We start from the raw sequence: 20,295 nt of genomic DNA, 5'->3' as shown, positions 1-20,295 counted from the left end.
AAACGCAAAATCTAATGGCCAAAATCATTGGGGGCCTGAGAGAGCTCGATTTAGGCTCAGTTTTATTGTCCTTAATGTGTTGTCAGCTGATGAAACACAAAAACACATGATATTGCCTACGGGATTGCCTATGAACACATCTTATGCATTTTTTTTCCTACTTATCTCTCAAAAAACACATTGGTGTTGCCTACGAACACATGGCGAATATTTGTGCATTTTTTGCCTACTTATCTTTCTCTGGTTGCCTACAAAAACACATTGGATTGCCTAAGAAACACAGATAAAAAAATGGTGAGCATTTATGCATTATTTTGCCTACAAAAACACACAGTATTGCTTACGAACACAGATAAAACATGGCAAAACATTATCTAGTGTTTTTGCCTGCTTATCTCTCTCTGATTGCCTAAAAAGACTCTCTCTAATTGTTGTTGCCCATGTCCTGGAATCTATGTGGTTCTATTCAGAAACTGATGCAGAGAAAAGGCTGCCGCAGTCCCTCGTGAAAAACTCTTGAGCACCACCACCCCAACCGCCCGGGATCCTCTGGTGAAAATCCAACTACCCCCGAATAGCCTACGAACTGAAAATACACCACTATGAAAATGATTTGCTTCGTGGTCTACATCCACCGCCATTCCTCGCGTCCTCCTGTGGCCCTTGATGACGACGAGGCGTCGGCGAAGAAACCCCACTAACCACGCAATGTGCGAGCGAAAAAATGTCGAAGAAACTGACCTCAAACCGTTGATGGAGCAGGATCACTCGTCTCCGGTCGTCCGTCGCCTCGTGCAAGCCACCATCTTCGCTCACTTCCTTCTCCTTCCGTCCACGCGCGCGACTCCTATCCCGTCGAAATTGCTGGAATCCTCCCGCCTCCGCCGCTCCGCTGGTTCGTTACCTTCTCCGCTGCTTAATTCGTCACCCTAGCTACGCTCGTCGTGAAGCTCTATGGGTGAGGGATTTGTGGATTTCTCTCTCCCTCTTGTCGCCGGGCAGAGAGAGGGAGTGGGGAAGGGGAACTAGGGGACTGGAAAAAAGCTGGGCGCGTCTCCCCAAATTTCCAAGGGGAAGTGGCAACAAAACGGCGTCTCGTTTCTGTCCGCTTGGTCAGTCCACCTCTCCACGTGTCACGATCTTACGACAGAGCGCGCTTGATAACGCCCCCCCCCCCCCCCCCCCCCCGCGCAACATTTGGGTTTATTTAGTGCAAGGTTTGGATGGCTGACTCGCATATGTGTGTCCATGGACACATAACATGTCTTTTTTTTAACACAGTACAGATGAAAGCGCTCATACGTACGCGCATACACTCACCTCTATGAACGCACACACGCACACCCTACCTCTATGAGCACCTTCGAGAGATTGAGCCGGCATATCATCTTGAGACTTACGAAGTCACCATAGACGCCTCATCATCGACGAGAACATCGTCCCACTGAAAGCGCATCGCCGAAAATACTAAAATAAGTCTAAGAATAATGTGAGCACCAGGATTTGAACCCTGATGAGCTAGGGTATCACTGTCCATCCAGCCACTGAAAGCGCATCACCGAAAATCTTAAAATAAATCTAAAAATAATGTGAGCATCAATAATTAAATCCAGGTGAGCTAGGGGTATCACTGTACCTCGAGCCATGGATCGCATAGGGTGTCTTTTTTAGGGCAAGCTCGTTGGAGATGCCCTCGGGTGCACATAACAACTTTGGGTCCCTCTCCTCCTTCCCCCTCAAAGCGAGAGCTCCGTATCGCCGGCCTCCCCCTCCGATCCAATCCCAAAGATACCTTTTGCCCTCTTCTCTTGCGCGGCCCTTTCGCTACCATGGCGGCGGAGGGGGAGGACAAGAAGGATGCTAATTCCGTTGGAGGCGGCGGCGGCGAGAACACCCTGGAGTCGGCGGAGGAGGCGATTCTGCAGGCGGTAGGGCAAGAGCCCGGTCAAGAATTGGAGGGCGAGGCGGAGGAGAGCGCAGATCGAGAGGGGAACGGCGACGACGCTGGGAAGGAAGATAGTGGGTGTAAAGATCTGGTCCTGGTAGAGGACCCTGTCCTGGTCGAGGATCCAGAGGAAGGTACCTGTACTTCTCTGGCGGTCGCATGCAAGAACTTGTTCCGTCCATTGTTACGCAAGAAACTTTTCTATGCTGTTATTTGGCTCTATTAGCTGACTGTTGGTAGTGTTCAGCTGTAAGATGCAATAATACAATAGAAGTTCTATGGTTTTTTTGCATAGGAATAGTTGCAGAAGAAACAGTATAGCTGGTTTCGGATGGTGCTAATTTTTACTTTAGCAATTAACTATACAAAGGATGCTTTGTTGTACAAGGACAAATAGTGTCTCTTCAGTTTTTCCACGCTGTATATACTATATAATACTCCCTCCGGCCCATAATGTAAGACGTTTTTCTACACTACAATAGTGTCAAAAAACATCTTACATTATGGGACGGACGGAGTACGTTGTTCATCTAACTACGCACATAGGGGTGCCTTTCTTTTTTGCTAGTTATTTTGGGATTTAGTTTTTTTTTTTCTTCATGGCTGTTTGAAGAGATTTATTTAGTTGCTAAGAAGAAAGAAATGACATAAAGCTTTAGGGGTTTCTTGTTAGTCAGATATTTTATTTTCCAGTTTATAGTCAGGCATTCTTTTTATTGCTTCCTGTCGTTCTTAACTCCTTTGCATTGTACATTGACTTACACTTTAGCAAGAAACTGTATGTTTTCAGGATTCCGCTACAAATCTGACGTCGGGTTCATTAAGCATGGCAAATCTGATTTATTCATTGTTATGCTAGCTTTTCTTAATACTGACAATGCACAAAACATTAGATTTTGGGTTTACCATTTCTTAGCTGTCACTGTTGTCTTTATGTACAAGGCTGAGCTATGTAAGTGTCGAGTAGATTTCTGTACTGCACATAATACTTACTTGAGCCCATTGATTTGTTTGTATTTGTTTGGTTGACAGCGGTAGCAACTGCAGCATTTCAGGAAGAAATGAGAGCGCTTTTGGCGTCTGTCCCTGAAGGTGCCGGGGCATCATTTACTGCGATGCAGCTGCAGGAGCTAGAGCAGCAGTCTCGGGTATACCAGTATATGGCTGCCCGTGTGCCTGTGCCTACCCATCTCGTCTTCCCCATCTGGAAGAGTGTTACCGGTGCATCCTCTGAAGGCGCGCAGAATTACCCTACATGTATGCCCTTGTAATCTGTGTCATCGTTGATATGTTCCTTGATGTCAGAATTTATTGAATATTTGGTAGATATCAGAAAATATTCATGTTAGTTAATTGCGGTATCTAGGGCAGTGCAGTAAGGTCCTTGGATGTCATATCTAGTTGGTTTTATGGCAAATAAAAAGCTCCAACGACATGCAATAGCTGTTGAAATGAAGGGAATGATCAAGAACCCCCTGAAAAGTTTGACACTTCTTATTCATTTATTTTTCAGAGCTATTTGAGGCTTTCTAACTGATTTGTATTGCTGGACTGGGCAGTGATGGGATTGGCAACACTCTGCTTGGACTTTGGGAAGAGCCCAGAACCAGAACCAGGAAGGTGCCGGCGAACAGATGGAAAAAAGTGGCGGTGCTGGAGAAAAACAATCCCAAACGAGAAATATTGTGAACGCCATATGCACCGTGGTCGCAAGCGTCCTGTACAGGTTATTGTTGAGGATGACGAGCCTGATTCCGCATCAGGGTCAAAATCATCATCTGGCAAAGTCACTGAAGGAGGCAAGAAGACTGACGACAAGAGTTCAAGTAGCAAGAAGCTTGCAGTGGCAGCACCAGCTGCTGTGGAGTTTACATGATTGATGATGTAGCATTTGGAAGCTGCAAGAAGAGCGTAACGGCCATGGCAATTAGACTACCGTTATTGTAATCCTCAAAAGACTTTAGTGTTGTCTAGCTATAACCTCATTAAGCAAGCAAAATGTCTTGTCGGAAGAAGCCACAAAAACCCCTGTTTAGCTGTCACTGAATTTTTCAGTTTAGGTGTATAGTTTGAATTAGCTTGGTCGTGCCTTCGGCCTTTAGGCAGGTGATGCGGCATAATTGGATAAGTCTTCCCTCATTGATAAGTCGCATTGTGACTCAAGAAACTGGTGGATGAATCTGCAGAGAGTAGATACTATTTGGTGTGTGCTTTTATTGGCCTTCACAATTGTGTTGTTTGTCAGTTGCATAACAATTGGAAGATCAATATAATTTTAGACCCTATGGAGATTCAGTTACGAGACTACATGTCTTTAATTTCAACATGCTATTTGTTAATGCAAGTTCTAACAACCTGAGGCGCTCTGATATGATTTGAATGCGTGTGTGATGTAATGATGTGGTAATGGATATTGCTAAGGATGTTTTGATGCTTCCACTGATTGGTATTTGGTCTATCATTGGATAATTTATGGGTACTAATCAAATGACGGTGGAGCCATTTGGATTTCAGTTTGCATGGTTGAATTCCTCGGAGGCTTTCTTATATTAATAATCAAATGATATGATAGCATTCTTTTTCTTAGATTGATCGCTAGAGTTAATGGAATCATCGGGATCTATTTCTTAGATTTCTTTCTTAGTTGATTTCCAGGTAATGACGCCTGATTTGATTTCCAAATGGCCGCGTGGGGCGAGACATGTGGTTGCGTTGGAAGATTTCTTTTTTTTTTTTTTTTGATAGGGGCCTCGACAATCCAGCGAAGAGAAAGGCGGTTAGAGATTTCCTAGGTTCGGTGAAGGTGAATTTAGTGCGTCGGCAAGAAACCAAACTGGATGTAATTGATCTGTTTATTGTAATGCAATGCCTCGGACCACCTTTTGATGGTTTTGCGTACTTACCGGCCGTGGATACACAAGGTGGAGTCCTAATCGCTTGGGATAGCTTGGAGTCCTCCCTTGACAACATACAGGCTAATGCGAATTTTGTCACTGGCCTAGTGCACTCGAAAGTCGCAAAACCGTGGTGGATTACTGCAGTCCATGGACCACAGGGAGATGAGCTTAAGACACAATTTCTGAAGAATTTACAAATGAGGCGCACCCTTTGTCAGGGGCCTTGGATGGTGGTGGGCCACTTTAACATGATCCTTCGGGCTTCGGAGAAGAACAACACTAACCTCAACCGAGCAATGATGAGCAAATTCAGAAGCTTTGTAGACGAACATGAACCGAAAGAGATGTATATGCACGGAAGACGTTTCACTTGGTCTAACGAGCGCGAGCCCCCCACCCTGACCAAGATCGACAAAGTTCTTATCTCGGTAGACTAGGAGCTTGAGAATGCGGAGTATCAGGCACTGTCTACTGGTGTTTCCGATCACGCGCCGCTGCACCTTTCCACTAGCATGGGTTTCTGCCCCAAAAGGATATTCGAGTTTGAACTGTTCCGGACAAAGCTTGACGGGTTTGAAGACGCGGTTCGGGAAACCTGGACATGTGATCCGGAGATTGTTGACCCCTACAAGAGGATGGATGCGTTGCTAAGGAACACCGCTTGTTCGTTACAGTCTTGGGGGCAAAGAAAAATCGGCAATGTCAAGCTGCTCATGGGGGTGGCGACTTGGGTCATTTAAAAACTAGATATTGCGTAGGCGGACAGTTTGCTGAATGATCTCGAGAGCTGGTTGCGGCGCACCTTAAAGCATGCCCTGCTCGGCATGGCTGCGCTGGAACGGACCATCGAGCACCAACGGTCGAGACTTAAATGGATTAAAGAAGGAGACGCTAATACCAACCTATTCCAAGATGTAGCAAATGGCAGAAGATCAAAAAACTTCATTGCGCACGTCAAGTGTGGCGATGAGGTGATTACTGACCAGGCGAGGAAGGAAGAGGTCTTCTCGCAAGCGTATGAGCACCTCCTTGGGACTGCCCAGGCAAGAGACTATGCGCTAGATCTACAATACTGTCGGCGTTCTAGGAACGTGGGTCCCCAGACTTGCCTGCCTGCGGCCTGCGGCGTAGCTCAGAGGGGGCCCAGCACGGCCCATCTTCATCAACACAAGCTCAAGACCCTCGCGAGGGGCCAAGCCTCGCGGGGCGGACGACAAGGAGCTTCCTCAGGCACGGCCTCGTCAGGCTGGCTCACGAGGAGGCGGAGAGTTCAAGGCGGGGTACCTCACGAGGTGCCCATGACGCAAGCCATGACGACCAAGGGCGCCAGCCGGGCGCCAGCCCGCGCAGTGTCCTTCTTTCCTCTTTGGTGCAAGGGGAGCAAGCGCAGGCGAGGGCATCAAGCAAAGGCATTCATTTCGGTGCAACAAGACCAAGACCAGTCCAACGGCAGGATGGAGGTCACCGTGGAGCCCAAATCGGCGTCACTACCAGAGCCTTTGACAGGCGAGGACCAACTTTATTCAGGATAAGTGTACTAGATGTTCCCCTTCAAATTGGCCAATTGTTGGCGCCCTTCCCGCTCAATATTTGGGAAGAGGCCCAGGGCCTTCGCCTATAAATAGGACTAGCCACCCACAAGGTAGAGGCATCTGGATGGGCATCTGGATGAGGATCAGGATAGAAATCTGGAGATAAGATAGGCAGCTAGAATCAACCCCTCCAAAGGGACAACACCACCGCAAGAACAGACCCTCGCGAGACTGTTCTTCCTTGTATTGTTCATCATCAGCCCAAGAGGCAATCCACCACGCCACACATTGGAGTAGGGTATTACACCACAATGATGGCCTGAACCAGTATAAACCATGTGTCTCTTGCGTTGTTCTTCTCGTAGTTTAGATCTTAGCGATTCGGTGAGGAACAGGTAGGTAGAAGGCGAAACCTCCGCGCGCACCCCAGTGTTCGAACCTCAAGGGTCTGCCGGAACCCTAAATCAGACATTTGGGGCGCCAGGTAGGGGTGCTCTGGAATTCGTCTTCCGTCGCCCTATTCTTCTCCGACCGTCACGACCATGTCTGACGCACGCCGGGTTCGCGCCGAGCGCCAAGCCGCCCTCGCTTCCCGCGTCGCCCAGACGGCTCCCGTCGGCGGGCGCCCTCGTCGTTCCCCGTCATTTGCCGTCAACACCTCCACCGGCCCGGCGGGGAACGAGCAGCAAGCATCGTCCCAGCACCCGTCCATGAGGCAAGACGGCCGCACCACCACGCCCTCGCTCACCCCCGCTGGTTCTTCGTCCCGCGCGTCCCGCGCGGCCATGGAGGCTTGAGCTGCGCTCATCGCGGCAAACGAGCTCATGCGCTACCGCCCCATCGACGACGTCTACGAAGAATGGCTCGGCCGAGTCGTCGAACTCGTCCGCGCCGCTAGGGGCTCCGCCGCGCCATCTTTCTCACTGCACCGCGCCCCGCCATGCGCGGCCAATGAAGCTCCTGGGGCGTCTCAGCCGCCTCCCCCTCAAGAAGGCGCCCTGGCTCCGAGGCGCGCGGCTCCTGGGCGGAACCCGCCCCGTCAGGAACCAGCGCGGCAGGAGAAGAGCTGCCAAGAGGTCCCTCGCCCTCGAGAAGCTGCTCGAGCGCTCCCTGCTCCGGCTCGTCCCGACCACGCTCCTGCTCCAGCACGTCAAGACCCTGCGCTGCACCCAGCTGCGGCGCACGGGGACCCGCAGGACCGAGCCTTCGTCCTCCAAGGCCTCATGTGGCCACAGCGGGCTGCTGCGCCTTCACCACCGAGCTACGCACCGTCGCGTGCCTGGCAAGTTCAAGCCGGACCTGCCTCCTCACTACGACGGCACGGCTGACCCTGCAGAGTTCCTCCAGCTCTACGAGCTGGGCATCGAGGCTGCCAACGGAGACGAGAAGATCATGGCGAACTGGTTTCCCATGGCTCTCAAGGACGGGGCCCGCACCTAGCTTCTGAACCTGTCCCCAGGCACGATCTCCTCCTGGGACGAGATGCGCACCCGCTTCATCGCCAACTTCCAGGGTACTCGCGACCGGCCACCCGCCGTGAGCAACATGCGCCGCATCAAGCAGCAACCAGGGGAAACCCTGCAGAAGTACATCCAGCGTTTCAACAATGCGCGCCTCAAGATTCCCAAGATGACCGAGGAGGCCATCATCTCAGCCTTCTTTGACGGCGTGCGCGACGTCAAAATGAAGGAGGAGCTCGCAATGCATGAAGATCTATGCACTTCCTTGGAGCTGTTCAACCTGGCGACCAAGTGCGCCAGGGCTGAAGAAGGGCGTCTCTCCCTCCTCGAGTTGCCTGCCGCAGACCCTGAAGAGAAGAAGCCCAAGGCCAAGGACGTGCAGCGCAAGGGGGCTGCCGTGCTCGCGGCAGAACCAGACACCAAGCGGGGCAGAGATCAGCCCGAATCCTCCAAGGGCAGTCAGTACTGCATGTACCACGACCTCCACACCCATAACACCAATGAATGCCAAGAGCTCCGGGCCGTGCGTGAAGGACGGACTGGCCGGCGTCCCGACCGTAGTGACCGGGGCTACGGACTAGGAGGAGGAAGGAACGCAGGACGCTGGGAAGACCGCGGCCCACGTCAAGGGTGGCGCGACCAACCTCGCGAGGATCGCTGGCAGGACCCACCTCGCCAGGGAGGTTGGAGGGATCAGCCTCGCGAGTATCGCCCGCAAGGTAACGCAGGCCTCCCTCCGCTACCGCCGCAGCCAAGGAGAAATGAGGACCGTCATCAGGACGAGGGGGCTGGGGGCTTCCAGGAACCACGTGCGATCGCCTGCATCCTAGGCGGAGCCCAAGCCCCAGCCTCTCAGTGCATCTTCAAGCAGTTCGCCTGTGAAGTGAATGCAGTCCTCCCCAAGCTCGAGGCCACGCACCCTCTCAGGTGGTCGGCGTGTGCCATCACGTTCAGCTCAGCGGATCAGCTCAAGTGCGCGGCCACAGCCGGAGTCCTCCCGATGCTTTGTTCCCCAATCATCAGCAACATGCTAGTCACCAGGACCCTCATCGATGGCGGAGCAGGGCTCAACGTCCTGTCCGTGGAAACATTCAACAATCTCCAAGTACCCTACAGTCAGCTTCAGCCAACCAAGCCTTTCTCCGGAGACACCGATGGCTCCACGGTCTCGATTGGGCAGGTCCGCCTCCCTGTCACCTTCGGGGCACACGACAACTACCGCACCGAGCTCATCGACTTCGACGTCGCCCACATTCACCTGTCGTACAACGCCATCCTCGGGTACCCAGCACTCGACAAGTTCATGGCCGTAACCCACCACGGCTACAACGTCCTCAAGATGCCAGGAAGTGGCGGAGTCATCACGGTGCCCTGCGAAGAGAGAGACGCAGTTTGCTCCGTGGAGAGAGCCTTTCAGGCCGCATCACTGGAAGACCCGGATCACGGAAGCAGGAGGCTTCCCGAGGCCGCCCCCAAGAAGAAGAAGACATCGACCGGCCTGGCCCCTCAGGAGGCAGGACCCTCTGGGCCCGCGCCTGCTCAGAGGGAACCTCCTTCCATCGCATAGGGAAGCGCGCCCGGCGCCCTCCTCAGGCAGGGCTCGGGGGCTCTCCCCTGGAGGACCATCGACTTCGCCAAGGTCACGAGGGAGGCGCTTGGGCACAACGTGGAGGCATGCTTCGAAGCACGTTTCCATCAAGAAGGAGCAAGGCAAGGAGGGCCAAACCCTCGGGAATTCATCACCAAGGCCATTCAGGAGATACAGGAGTCAAGGGTCATGAGAGGCAGCCGCCGCTTACCCGCTGTGGCCCCCCATCCAGGCGAGGATGGTGGGCTGCGCGTCTGCATCGACATACCAGGGCTCAACCAGGCCGCGTCTCAGGGGCGCCTCTGGCCTTCGCGAGTGGGACGCTGCGAGGGCCCACCTCACAGCTACGTTCGCATGCCTTACGGCTTGCCGAACGCAGCTACTGCGTACCAGCGCATCATGAGGGTCATCCTGGAGGCTCAAGAGGTCAGGCGTTCCGTAGCCCTGGAGGAGATGGAGACGGTCCGCGAGGAGCCACCAGTGCCTCCGGAGCCTCCCGAGGCCCCAGGGCCTGGGGGCTCATGAGGATCTGCCCCTGCAGCCCACCGAGTCTGCTGCATCAACACCCCTTCGTCTTCAGCGTCATCACGTGACATCTTTCTAGTTCATTTCCAGCTGGGAGCGCCCTCAGGGCTGCATTATTCCCAGGCCGCGTGGGTCCGTCCCCGTGGCGTGTATCTCTTTTATTTCATGTTCTTAGCTCACTCTGCTGGGGGCGCCCCTCGGGCTGCATTATCCCCAAGCCGCTCGGGTCAGACCGAGTGGCATGTACCCCTCTTGCATTTATCTTAGGGCCATGTTTTCGACCCGTCATGCTTGTTGTTTGGTGTCTGTTCATGGTACCTTTTTCTTCTTGGATGTCGCAAGCTTGCGCGTTAAAGGGGGGGGTGCCTGAGCATCGCGACTCAGGGCTCCTACCGGCTCTCCGGCCGTCACCCTCTGGTCTGCCCACGGCATCGCGCCCCGGCATACCAGCGACGGCTAAGACCAGCCCGAGAGCCGGGACCCGAGGACGTAGAGTTTCGACATCTAACCCATCTTACGCGTTAAAGGGGGGTGCCTGAGCATCGCGACTCAGGGCTCCTACCGGCTCTCCGGCCCTCACCCTTTGGTCTGCCCACGGCATCGCGCCCCGGCATACCAGCGACGGCTGAGACCAGCCCGAGAGCCGGGACCCGAAGACGTAGAGTTTCGACATCTAACCCAGCTTGCGCGTTAAAGGGGGGGTGCCTGAGCATCGTGACTCAGGGCTCCTACCGGCTCTCCGACCCTCACCCTTTGGTCTGCCCATGACATCGCACCCCGGCATACCAGCGACGGCTGAGACCAGCCCGAGAGCCGGGACCCGAAGACGTAGAGCATCGGCATCTAGCCAAATTTGCAGGAACACACTCCAAGATAAGGCCTAGAGCCAGGCGCAACCCGCCTTGGGGTAGGGCCCCGTGAGTCCCGAGCTGGATCACGAGTGGACCAACACACCTCGCCAGGCCTTTCGTGCCTCGCCACCTCTCCAAGGCAACTAACGGCTAACCTCGTTTGTCGCGACGAACTCTCGTTTCTTCTGTGATGAGCCCGCAGGGTCTCCCCAGGAGCGTCGTCATGCGAGTCCCTCACGGAGTCTTCTTTACTCCCGTCCACGCAAGCCGCTTGCGCATTAAAGGGGGGGGGTGCCTGAGCATCGCGACTCGGGGCTCCTACTGGTTCTCCAGCCCTCACCTTCTTGCCTTGTCCATGGCATCGCGACCTGGCATACCAGCGACGGTTGAGACTCGCTCGAGGGCCGGGACCCGAGGACGTAGAGCAGAAAGGGGAGCGAGGGCGAGAGGAGAGAAGCACGTGATCACCTCGCCAAGCAACCCCCTGCCAGCCAAGGCACGGACTTAGCGCTGCACCAGGAAGCATTCCTGACCCTCGAGATAAGTCACTCTCCAGGAACCATAGCTATCGCAGCTCCATCCCCGCACTTAATACAATTCCGTCTTAGCAACGTCGCTCTCCTTTCTCACCGAATGATGGCTGCTTGAGCGCCAAGGGGGACCCCTTGAGCATCGCGACTCAGGGGCTCTTATCGGGCCTCGGGCCGCTCACCTCCTGGCCTTGACCACGGCATCGCGACCTGGCATACAAGCGACGGCTGAAGCCGCCTTGGGACTGGGACTAGTCGGCGCAGAGCACCAAGCCCTCACGAGGTCTGACAGGAAGAAACTAAGCTAAGACGGAATAACCATTTCGCACTGCTTCATAATGAGGATCATATTGACAAAAGGAGCTACATACACCTTACAAGCCCCCACGGGGTAAATTCTTGGCTCCTCGCAGGGAAAAAAGACGCGTATCCTAAGGGGTCCTAACTACGGGGACCATCGCGGCGGACGCCATCATCAATAGTGGGCCGTCCAGCACCAGCGCCAACCCCATAGCTCAGGGGCGGCGACGGTCGGACGAGCCCGCCCTGCTCCGAGAGCAGCGCAGGCTTGGGGGTTCATAGCTGTCGTCGCTCGTCTCCGGAGTCGCGAAGAGATCGGTGGACTCGCTGGATTCTCCGGCACCCCCGCCGCTTGAGGGGTTGCTGGAGGAGCATGCGGCGGCAGGCCTGGTCCCAGCCGCTCCAGAGCTTCTGCCGCTGCCTCTGGGACAGCACTCCAGCCGGCGCCCTTCTTCGTCGAAGACCTTGAAGAGCATCACGGAAGCGCCATCAAACTCCAGGTGGATCACGAGGGTGCCCCTCGTCCTGCAAACCCAGGCGATCTCACCCCAGCCCCGGGTCATGAAGACCTTACCTGGAGCGACGACCTCGACATCTGCATCGGTCGCAGGAGTCTGGCAATCGGCATGCCGCAGCCAGAGCCTAAATGGCCCCCTCAGCGGAATCTCGGAGGCGAAGGAAGGGGGAAGGCGAATCCACGATAGAGGAGGCATGGCGGCGTGGAGCACAAACTCTCGGGAGGAGCCCTCGGCGTGAACTCCAGGAGGGACAACGCGCACCGCCGTGACTCGCCGGCGCCGACGGCGGCGTCATTCATGACACTCGACATCAGCTCCTGCAAGGCCCTCAAGGTGGGCTTACAAGGGCAGCGGGAACCCTGGCGGCGGTCGCTCGCACCAAGGCCTCGACACCTCCTGCCGCGCGCCCTCTTCTCGACGGCAGAGGACCAGCCGTTTCTTCGGCGGAAGCGGGTTAGGACCCTCTCGGGGGGCCTTTCCCTTTTCTTCTACGGAGAACCGGTGGATGGGCGCCATCAGCGCGAGACGGAGCAATGGCGAAGACGAAGAAGAGGAGGAATAGCAGAGGAAGATTGACTGGAATGGCTCGCGCCGTTCCGTACTTATATCCAAGGGAGGCCAACCGTCGGCCTCCATGACCGAAGGTAATCATGACCGGTTTTTGCATGCAGGGACTTGTCAATTCGTGCAGTTGCCGAGGCGTCGTGGGGAAGTGGAGGCGCCCACGTCCAATCAACCGCCACGCGGCGCCCAAGGCCGCAGGCTATTAGGGCCCGCGACGCTTCGCACTTTCCCTTTCGCCTCTCTGCTCGGCCAAGTTCGGGCACGCCTTGGGCCCGAGGGCTACTGTCGGCGTTCTGGGAACGGGGGTCCCCAGACTTGCCTGCCTGCGGCCTGCGGCGTGGCTCAGAGGGGGCCCAGCACGGCCCATCTTCATCAACACAAGCTCAAGACCCTCGCGAGGGGCCAAGCCTCGCGGGGCGGACGACAAGGAGCTTCCTCAGGCACGGCCTCGTTAGGCTGGCTCACAAGGAGATGGAGAGTTCAAGGCGGGGTACCTCGCGAGGTTCCCATGATGCAAGCCATGACGACCAAGGGCGCCAGCCTGCGCAGTGTCCTTCTTTCCTCTTTGGTGCAAGGGGAGCAAGCGCAGGCGAGGGCATCAAGCAAAGGCATCCATTTCAGTGCAACAAGACCAAGACCAGTCCAACGGCTGGATGGAGGTCACCGTGGAGCCCAAATCGGCGTCACCACCAGAGCCTTTGACAGGCGAGGACCAACTTTAGTCAGGATAAGTGTACTAGATGTTCCCCTTCAAATTGGCCAATTGTTGGCGCCCTTCCCGCTCAATATTTGGGAAGAGGCCCAGGGCCTTCACCTATAAATAGTACTAGCCACCCACAAGGTAGAGGCATATGGATGGGCATCTGGATGGGGATCAGGATAGGAATCTGGAGATAAGATGGGCAGCTAGAATCAACCCCTCCAAAGGGACAACACCACCGCAAGAACAGACCCTCGCGAGGCTGTTCTTCCTTGTATTGTTCATCATCAGCCCAAGAGGCAATCCACCACGCCACACACTGGAGTAGGGTATTACACCACAATGGTGGCCTGAACCAGTATAAACCCTGTGTCTCTTGCGTTGTTCTTCTCGTAGTTTAGATCTTAGCAGTTCGGTGAGGAACACGTAGGTAGAAGGCAAAACCTCCACGCGCACCCCAGTGTTCGAACCTCAAGGGTCTGTCGGAACCCTAAATCCGACAAATACCTTGGCATGGAGCCGACTGAGTTAGGTGAGCTGGAGGAGATGATCACAGAGGAGGAAGTTTGGAATGTCATCTCTGAACTTCCAACAGACCGTGCACCAGGTCCAGACGGTTTCATCGGTGCGTTCTATCAGCGGGCATGTCCGATTAATAAGCATGATGTTATGGCTGTTTTCATGAAGCTATTTGGTGGAGATGGAAGAGGATTTGTGAAGCTTAACAAGGTACACATTGTGCTTATACCCAAGAAGCCGGACACCGAGGAAGTAGGAGATTTTAGGCCAATCGGCCTTATACACAACATCCCCAAGCTTTTTGCCAAGGTTCTAGCCAATCATCTATTGGGATCTACGGTAGGGTGCGTCGACTGCAATTTAAATAATTTCCTACGCGTAGAACAACCAGGAACATGCTACGGGAATGGATCATAGATCGTTACCACTAGACGCGCAGTGCCGTGCAGCGGAAGAAGAGTTGGGGCAGCGCGTCCGCATGATTCGTCTCCTCCTCGTGGTATCTCCCTCGAACAGCCGGTCATCGGATCCCTTGTACAGGTTTGCCATAGCGGCGCAAGTGCACTGCCTCTAACGATATCCGCGTGTGCAGGAGGAACGTCGTGCAGCGGACTGCTAGGTCCGATCACACAACCGGCGGCGAGTGGAGGAGTCTATTCGCAACACATGCAAACCCTAGTGACAGCACCGAAGCGATCAACTGAATAAGTGCGCCGCACCTTCACTATTTATAAGCATCCGTCACGGGCTCAACACTTGGGCCTTGCATGGATCCTAAAGCCCAAAGTCTACTCGGTCGCGTTCCAAGTCCAGCTCGGATCACATCCGACCAATGTCCTCCGAAGCGACCTCGTAGGTTCCTTCCCTTAAGCGCGCGACCCCTTAGGTTCAAGTCGGCTTGGTCACAGTTCAGATCACCTCCGACCTGCACGGTTGGTAGAGGCCTCTAGCAAGGCGTGCCGACCACCAAGCAGACTAGGAAGCTGGTTAGGCGAACCTGTACAACGTGTCGCACTTCTGTTCCCTTTGCCTCACGATATATGTTGTCGGGCTCAAGGCGAGACTGTCATCCTTGTGCTAGCCCGACCTCTTTCTCGTTCCAATGATACCGACCACAAACCGGATTATCTCATAAGCCTTGTCGCATGGCCATGCTTATCCTGGTCGGATCACATGAGGGGCCCAAAGTATATCTCTCCTGATCGGAGGGGGAAATCCCATCTTGCTCGACCATGTCTCGCAGCATGGGTCTGGACAAGTCTGAAACCTACCTTTGTAACTACCCAGTCACGGAGTAGCGTTTGGTCGGCCCAAAGCAGGGCTGTCACCATCCCAAGTACATGCGCCAGCTCAGGTCTTAGGACATAGAATGTATGTTGTACTAGAGACTCACAATTGACATATCACTGCGTCTCATAGTTGGGTATGTCCAACTCGGACCTTATCTCGACTCGGATTCGACTATGTTGAATCCATTCGACTATGTTGAATCCGACCAGATCCTTCTGAGTCCATATTATCTGGTTAGCATCCAATGCCTCATGGCTAGTGAGACCGAGCCATCCATAGTGTCATATGCTAGTCTAGTTGGCCGCGCGTCCACACAGCCCTTTCGACTAGGGACCTTTTAGGACAATTATAGTCCCACAAACAAGTCACGTACTTGCTGATATACATCATTGATAATGTCCAAGGACTATATTTATTCATAAACACAAGGAAATATCATCATACATGATTGCCTCTAGGCCATATCTCCAACAGTCTCCCACTTGCACTAGAGTCAATCAAATAGACATCTAATGCCCATAGCTCTAACGTGCCCCTCATGCTTGGGTTGTGGAAGCGGCTTACTCAACGGATCTGCAACATTTGCATCCATGTGAATTTTGCATAAGTCTACATCACCATTCTTTACGATCTTTCGTATCAGGTGATATTTCCGATCTATGTGTCTGACCTTGTGGTGATTCCTCAACTCCTTGGCTTGTGCGATGGCACCAGAATTATCACAATAAAGGTCCAACGGTTTTACCGAGGCTGGGAAAATACCAAGATCATCCAGAAAATGCCGGATCTAAACACCTTCCTTTGCAGCTTCACAAGCCACAATGTATTCGGCTTCTGTGGTAGAATCGGCCACCGTATCTTGCTTGGAACTCATCCAGCTCACTGCTCCTCCATTCATGACATACACGAATCTAGACTGTGATCGACAATCATCTCTGTCGGTTTGGAAACTAGCATCGGCGTAACCCCTTACGACGAGCTCGTCCTCACCTCCATAAACTAGGGACATCTCTTTAGTCCTTTTCAGGTACTTCAAAATAGTCTTTACCGCTGCCCAGTGACTCTCACCTGGGTTGGCCTGGTATCTACTTGTTAGGCTTATTGCAAAAGCAAAGGCCTTGTACATATCATGGCATACATGATGTATCCGGTTGCTGAGGCATACGGAATCCTAGTCATCCTGCTTCGCTCATTAGATGTTGAAGGACTCTGAGTCTCGCTTAGCCTTATACCATGTGAGAGTGGCAAGAACCCTTTCTTCGCCTCACTCATGTTGAACCGCTTCAACACTTTATCTATGTACGTGCTCTGGTTTAAGCCGAGCAGCCTCCTCGATCTATCTCTATAGATCTTAATGCCTAAAATATAGACTGCCTCACCAAGGTCCTTCATTGAAAACTTTCCATTCAATGACTCCTTGACCGAGTTTAGCATCGAAACATCATTTCCGATCAGTAGTATGTCATCCACATACAAGATCAAAAATACTATCGAGCTCCCACTTAACTTCTTGTATAAACAAGCGTCCTCTTCGCTTTTGATGAAACCGAGACCAGTGACGACCTCATCAAAACGAATATTCCAGCTCCGAGATGCTTGCCTCAACCCAAAAAATATTTGTTCGTTGACAATTTAAAACAAACCTTCCAAGTACTTCAAGAACTTAAATACTCTTTAATAGATGAAAATAAAAGGATTTCTAATTGAAGAGATTACACATCACTGCGAACGAACTTATTCACTCTTTGAAGCCCCCACCACCTTCTTTCTTTGAGTTGAGCACTTTACTTCGGATGTGGTCATTGCCTCCGGCATTCTAAGTAATCAATGAGATTTTCTTCCTCGAGAACAAAAAGCACATTGAATTGACTATTTTTGGAAATAGTATTTTTTTTGCAGCTGAGCTTGCATACCTTACTAGCGCTAGTTGGATCAACAAAACCATCGGGTTGTATCATATACACGTCCTCGGTTAAATTTCCGTGAAGGAAAGCCGTTTTGACATCCATCTGCCATATCTCGTAATTGAAATATGCAACTATAGCTAGTACGATCCTCACCGACTTCAGCATCGCTACCGGCGAGTAAGTCTCGTCGTAGTCAATTTCTTGAACATGTCCATAACCTTTAGCGACAAGCCGAGCTTTGTGGATCTGAACATTTCCATCCACATCGGTTTTCTTCTTAAAGATCCATTTGCAACCAATGGCAGTTACACCAGGTGGCGGATCAACCAAGTCCCAAACTTGATTCTCATCCATGGACTTTAACTCGGATCTCATGGCCTCCAGCCATGCCTCGGAATCTGGGCTCACCATTACTTCTGCATACGTGGCCGGCTCATCGCTTTCTAGCAACAATACATCATGCACTCTGCGCAATCTTTCCGACCTCTGTGGTTCCGGTGCCGCTTCCGCTACAGGTTCCCCGACTGACTCCGGTATGATCTCATCACCAGCCGAGCCGTCCCCGAGTGGTCCTCGAATTTCTTTGAGTCGAACCATCCTCCCACTAGCCTCCCGATTGAGAAACTCTTTCTCAAGGAAAACCCTGTTCCGAGCAACAAACACTTTGTCCTCTTCCCGGTTGTAGAAGCTATATCCCAAGGTTTCCCTTGGATATCCCACGAATATGCATTTATCCGATTTAGATGTAAGCTTGTCTGACATAAGTCGCTTGATAAATGCTTCACAGCCCCAAATCTTTAGAAAAGACAAACTGGGACTCTTCCCGGTCCACATCTCATGTGGTGTCTTGTCTACGGATTTTGATGGTACCCTGTTAAGTGTGGAAGCTGCAGTTTCTAGAGCGTATCCCCAGAATGACAAGGGTAAATCTAATTTGCTCATCATAGACTAGACCATGTCCAACAAGGTCCTATTCCTCCGCTCTGACACGCCGTTTCTCTACGGCATGCCTGGAGGTGTGAGCTAAGGTACTATACCTCGGCTTTTCAGATGATTATCAAACTCCTGGCTCATGTACTCACCTCCACGACCAGATCATAGAAGTTTTATAGTCTTGCCGAGCTGATTCTCAACCTCATTCTGAAACTCTTTGAACTTTTCAAAAGTCTCTGACTTGTGCCTCATCAAATAGATATATCCATATCTACTCAACTCATCGGTAAAAGTCACGAAGTATTGATAGCCACCTCTGGCAGTTGTGCTCATTGGACCACACACATCACTATGTATAAGTTCCAACAGCTCGGACGCCCTCTCGCAACTCTTTGCGAAAGGAGACTTAGTCATCTTGCCGAGCAAGCATGATTCACATGTCTCAAACGACTCAAAGTCGGACGAAGTTAGGAGCCCATCATCATGGAGCTTCTTCATGCGTTTCAGACTAATGTGTCCAAGCCGGCAATGCCAGAAGTATGTCGAATTTATCTCATTAGGCTTATACCTCTTGACATTCACTTTATAGACCGGTTCCTGTTCTAGATTCAATATAAATAGCCCATCAACAATGGGTGCATAGCCGTGGAACATACCATTCAAAAATATCGAACAACCATTGTCCTTTAAATTGAATTCATAACCTTGACTCATCAAACATGAGGCAGAAATAATGTTCTGACTAAGTGCAGGAATGTAATAACAATTATTCAATTCTATAATGAATCCGGAAGGAAGCTGGAGCTGCATCGTGCCGACCTCCAACGCAACAACTCTTGCTTTGTTGTCGACCCTGTTGTCAATCTCCCCTTGTGCCACACGCCTAGTTCTTACCAGCCCCTGCATCAAGTTGCAAATATGAACAACCGATCGGGTATCAAATACCCAAGAGCTACTAGGTATGTCAGCAAGGTAAATGTCTATAACATATGCAACAAGTGTACCTTTGCCCGAAGAAGCATTTTCCGGTCTTCTTGCCATGCTCTGCAAGCCACTTGCTACAGTTCCTCTTCCAGTGACTGGTCTCCTTGCAGTGATAGCAAACGTTCTTTGAGTCTGGTCCAGACTTCGGTGCAGCGGCGGAGGTTACCTTCTCCATGCCCTTTGCCTTAGCATTTTTCTTGGACCAACTCTTCTTGAACTTAGACGATTTCTGCACCATCAACACTTGATGTGTGCCTTTCTTAATATCATGCTCTGCCACTTTGAGCATCCCATGCAACTCAGTGAGCTTCTTATCCATGCCATGCATATGATAGTTCGAGATGAATGTCCCATAGCTAGGTGGAAGAGAACCTAGAACTGCATCTGTAGCCAGCTCATCCAAGAGCGGGAAGCCCAACCGATCCAAAGCTTGCACATATCCGATCATCTTGATCACATGTGGGCTCAGTGGATCACCTTCCTTCAGCTTTCAATCCATCAAGGATCGCCAGACGTTGAACCTTTCGGTCCTAGCCTGTGTCTGAAACATGCTCTTGAGACTCTCAATCATATTGTAAGCCTCAACATTTTTGAAATATTGTTGCAAATCGGGCTCCATACAAGCGAACATCAGACAACTGATCTCTGTTGATTCATCAATGAGTTTCTGGTAGGAATTCTTAGTTGTGGCATTAGCATTATCGGCGGGTTCCTCTGGAAGTGGGTCCTCTAGAACATGTTCCTTTTTATCATGCTTGAGAACAATTCTCAAATTTCTATACCAGGTGGTAAAGTTTGTTCCATTCAGTTTATCCTTTTCCAGAATTGATTTCAATGCAAAGTTGGGTTGATCAGGTGGTGCCATTGATCTAAAAGAGAAAATATGCAAAAACTAAGCAATGTTTTTATGTAGAGTAATTCAAGCCTAAACAGAAATACTCCCACTGAAGTCAGCATCCCTCCGCAGACTCTCAGTGATTCAGGATCCGACTAGTGCATGCGACTAGTGAGCTTTAGCATCACTGCTAGCCAACATACCTATCCGGTAAGCAACTCCTTGCTAATTGCATCTCTATATGACTCCTGTCGGTCGGGAAGGTATCTTATACACCGGCTCCCAACCTTCTTTGCCACAAGGCCCAAAACCGTTTTGATAGCCTTGTCAAGTTAACCTGATGCAGTGCATGTCTGTGTCCAACACGAACCATTTAGTTCAAGGACACCTAGCAGCACCCCAATTTTATGAGCCCAC

The 20,295-nt window shown here is 52.0% G+C and overlaps 1 protein-coding gene across 2 annotated transcripts; it reads left to right on the top strand.

Moving 5' to 3' along the window:
* The first annotated feature begins 1,666 nt into the window (after positions 1-1,666).
* Positions 1,667-4,244, top strand: LOC123044798 (growth-regulating factor 11). 2 transcript variants are annotated; one of them, XM_044467677.1, is made up of 3 exons: positions 1,667-2,079; positions 2,993-3,202; positions 3,505-4,244. In XM_044467677.1, exons 1-3 carry the CDS (start codon positions 1,830-1,832, stop codon positions 3,819-3,821), a joined length of 777 nt encoding a protein of 258 aa, XP_044323612.1. In that variant the 5' UTR covers positions 1,667-1,829; the 3' UTR covers positions 3,822-4,244. The 2 variants fall into 2 exon arrangements, with proteins under 2 accessions (XP_044323612.1, XP_044323611.1); XM_044467676.1 differs by having other exon boundaries at positions 1,669-2,079; positions 2,978-3,202.
* Positions 4,245-20,295: the final 16,051 nt, after the last annotated feature.

Source organism: Triticum aestivum, chromosome 2B (genome assembly GCF_018294505.1).
Source record: "Triticum aestivum cultivar Chinese Spring chromosome 2B, IWGSC CS RefSeq v2.1, whole genome shotgun sequence".
Lineage (NCBI taxonomy): Eukaryota > Viridiplantae > Streptophyta > Magnoliopsida > Poales > Poaceae > Triticum > Triticum aestivum.
This window is presented reverse-complemented; position numbering and strand designations above follow the sequence as displayed.

Bases quoted from the DNA above. Each gene is read 5' to 3' on its own strand.
- LOC123044798 (XM_044467676.1), top strand. From the start codon at position 1,830: ATGGCGGCGGAGGGGGAGGACAAGAAGGATGCTAATTCCGTTGGAGGC. The intron at 2,080-2,977 runs GTACCTGTACTT...TTTGGTTGACAG, and splicing joins GGTCGAGGATCCAGAGGAAG to CGGTAGCAACTGCAGCATTT. The intron at 3,203-3,504 runs GTATGCCCTTGT...TGGACTGGGCAG, and splicing joins CGCGCAGAATTACCCTACAT to TGATGGGATTGGCAACACTC.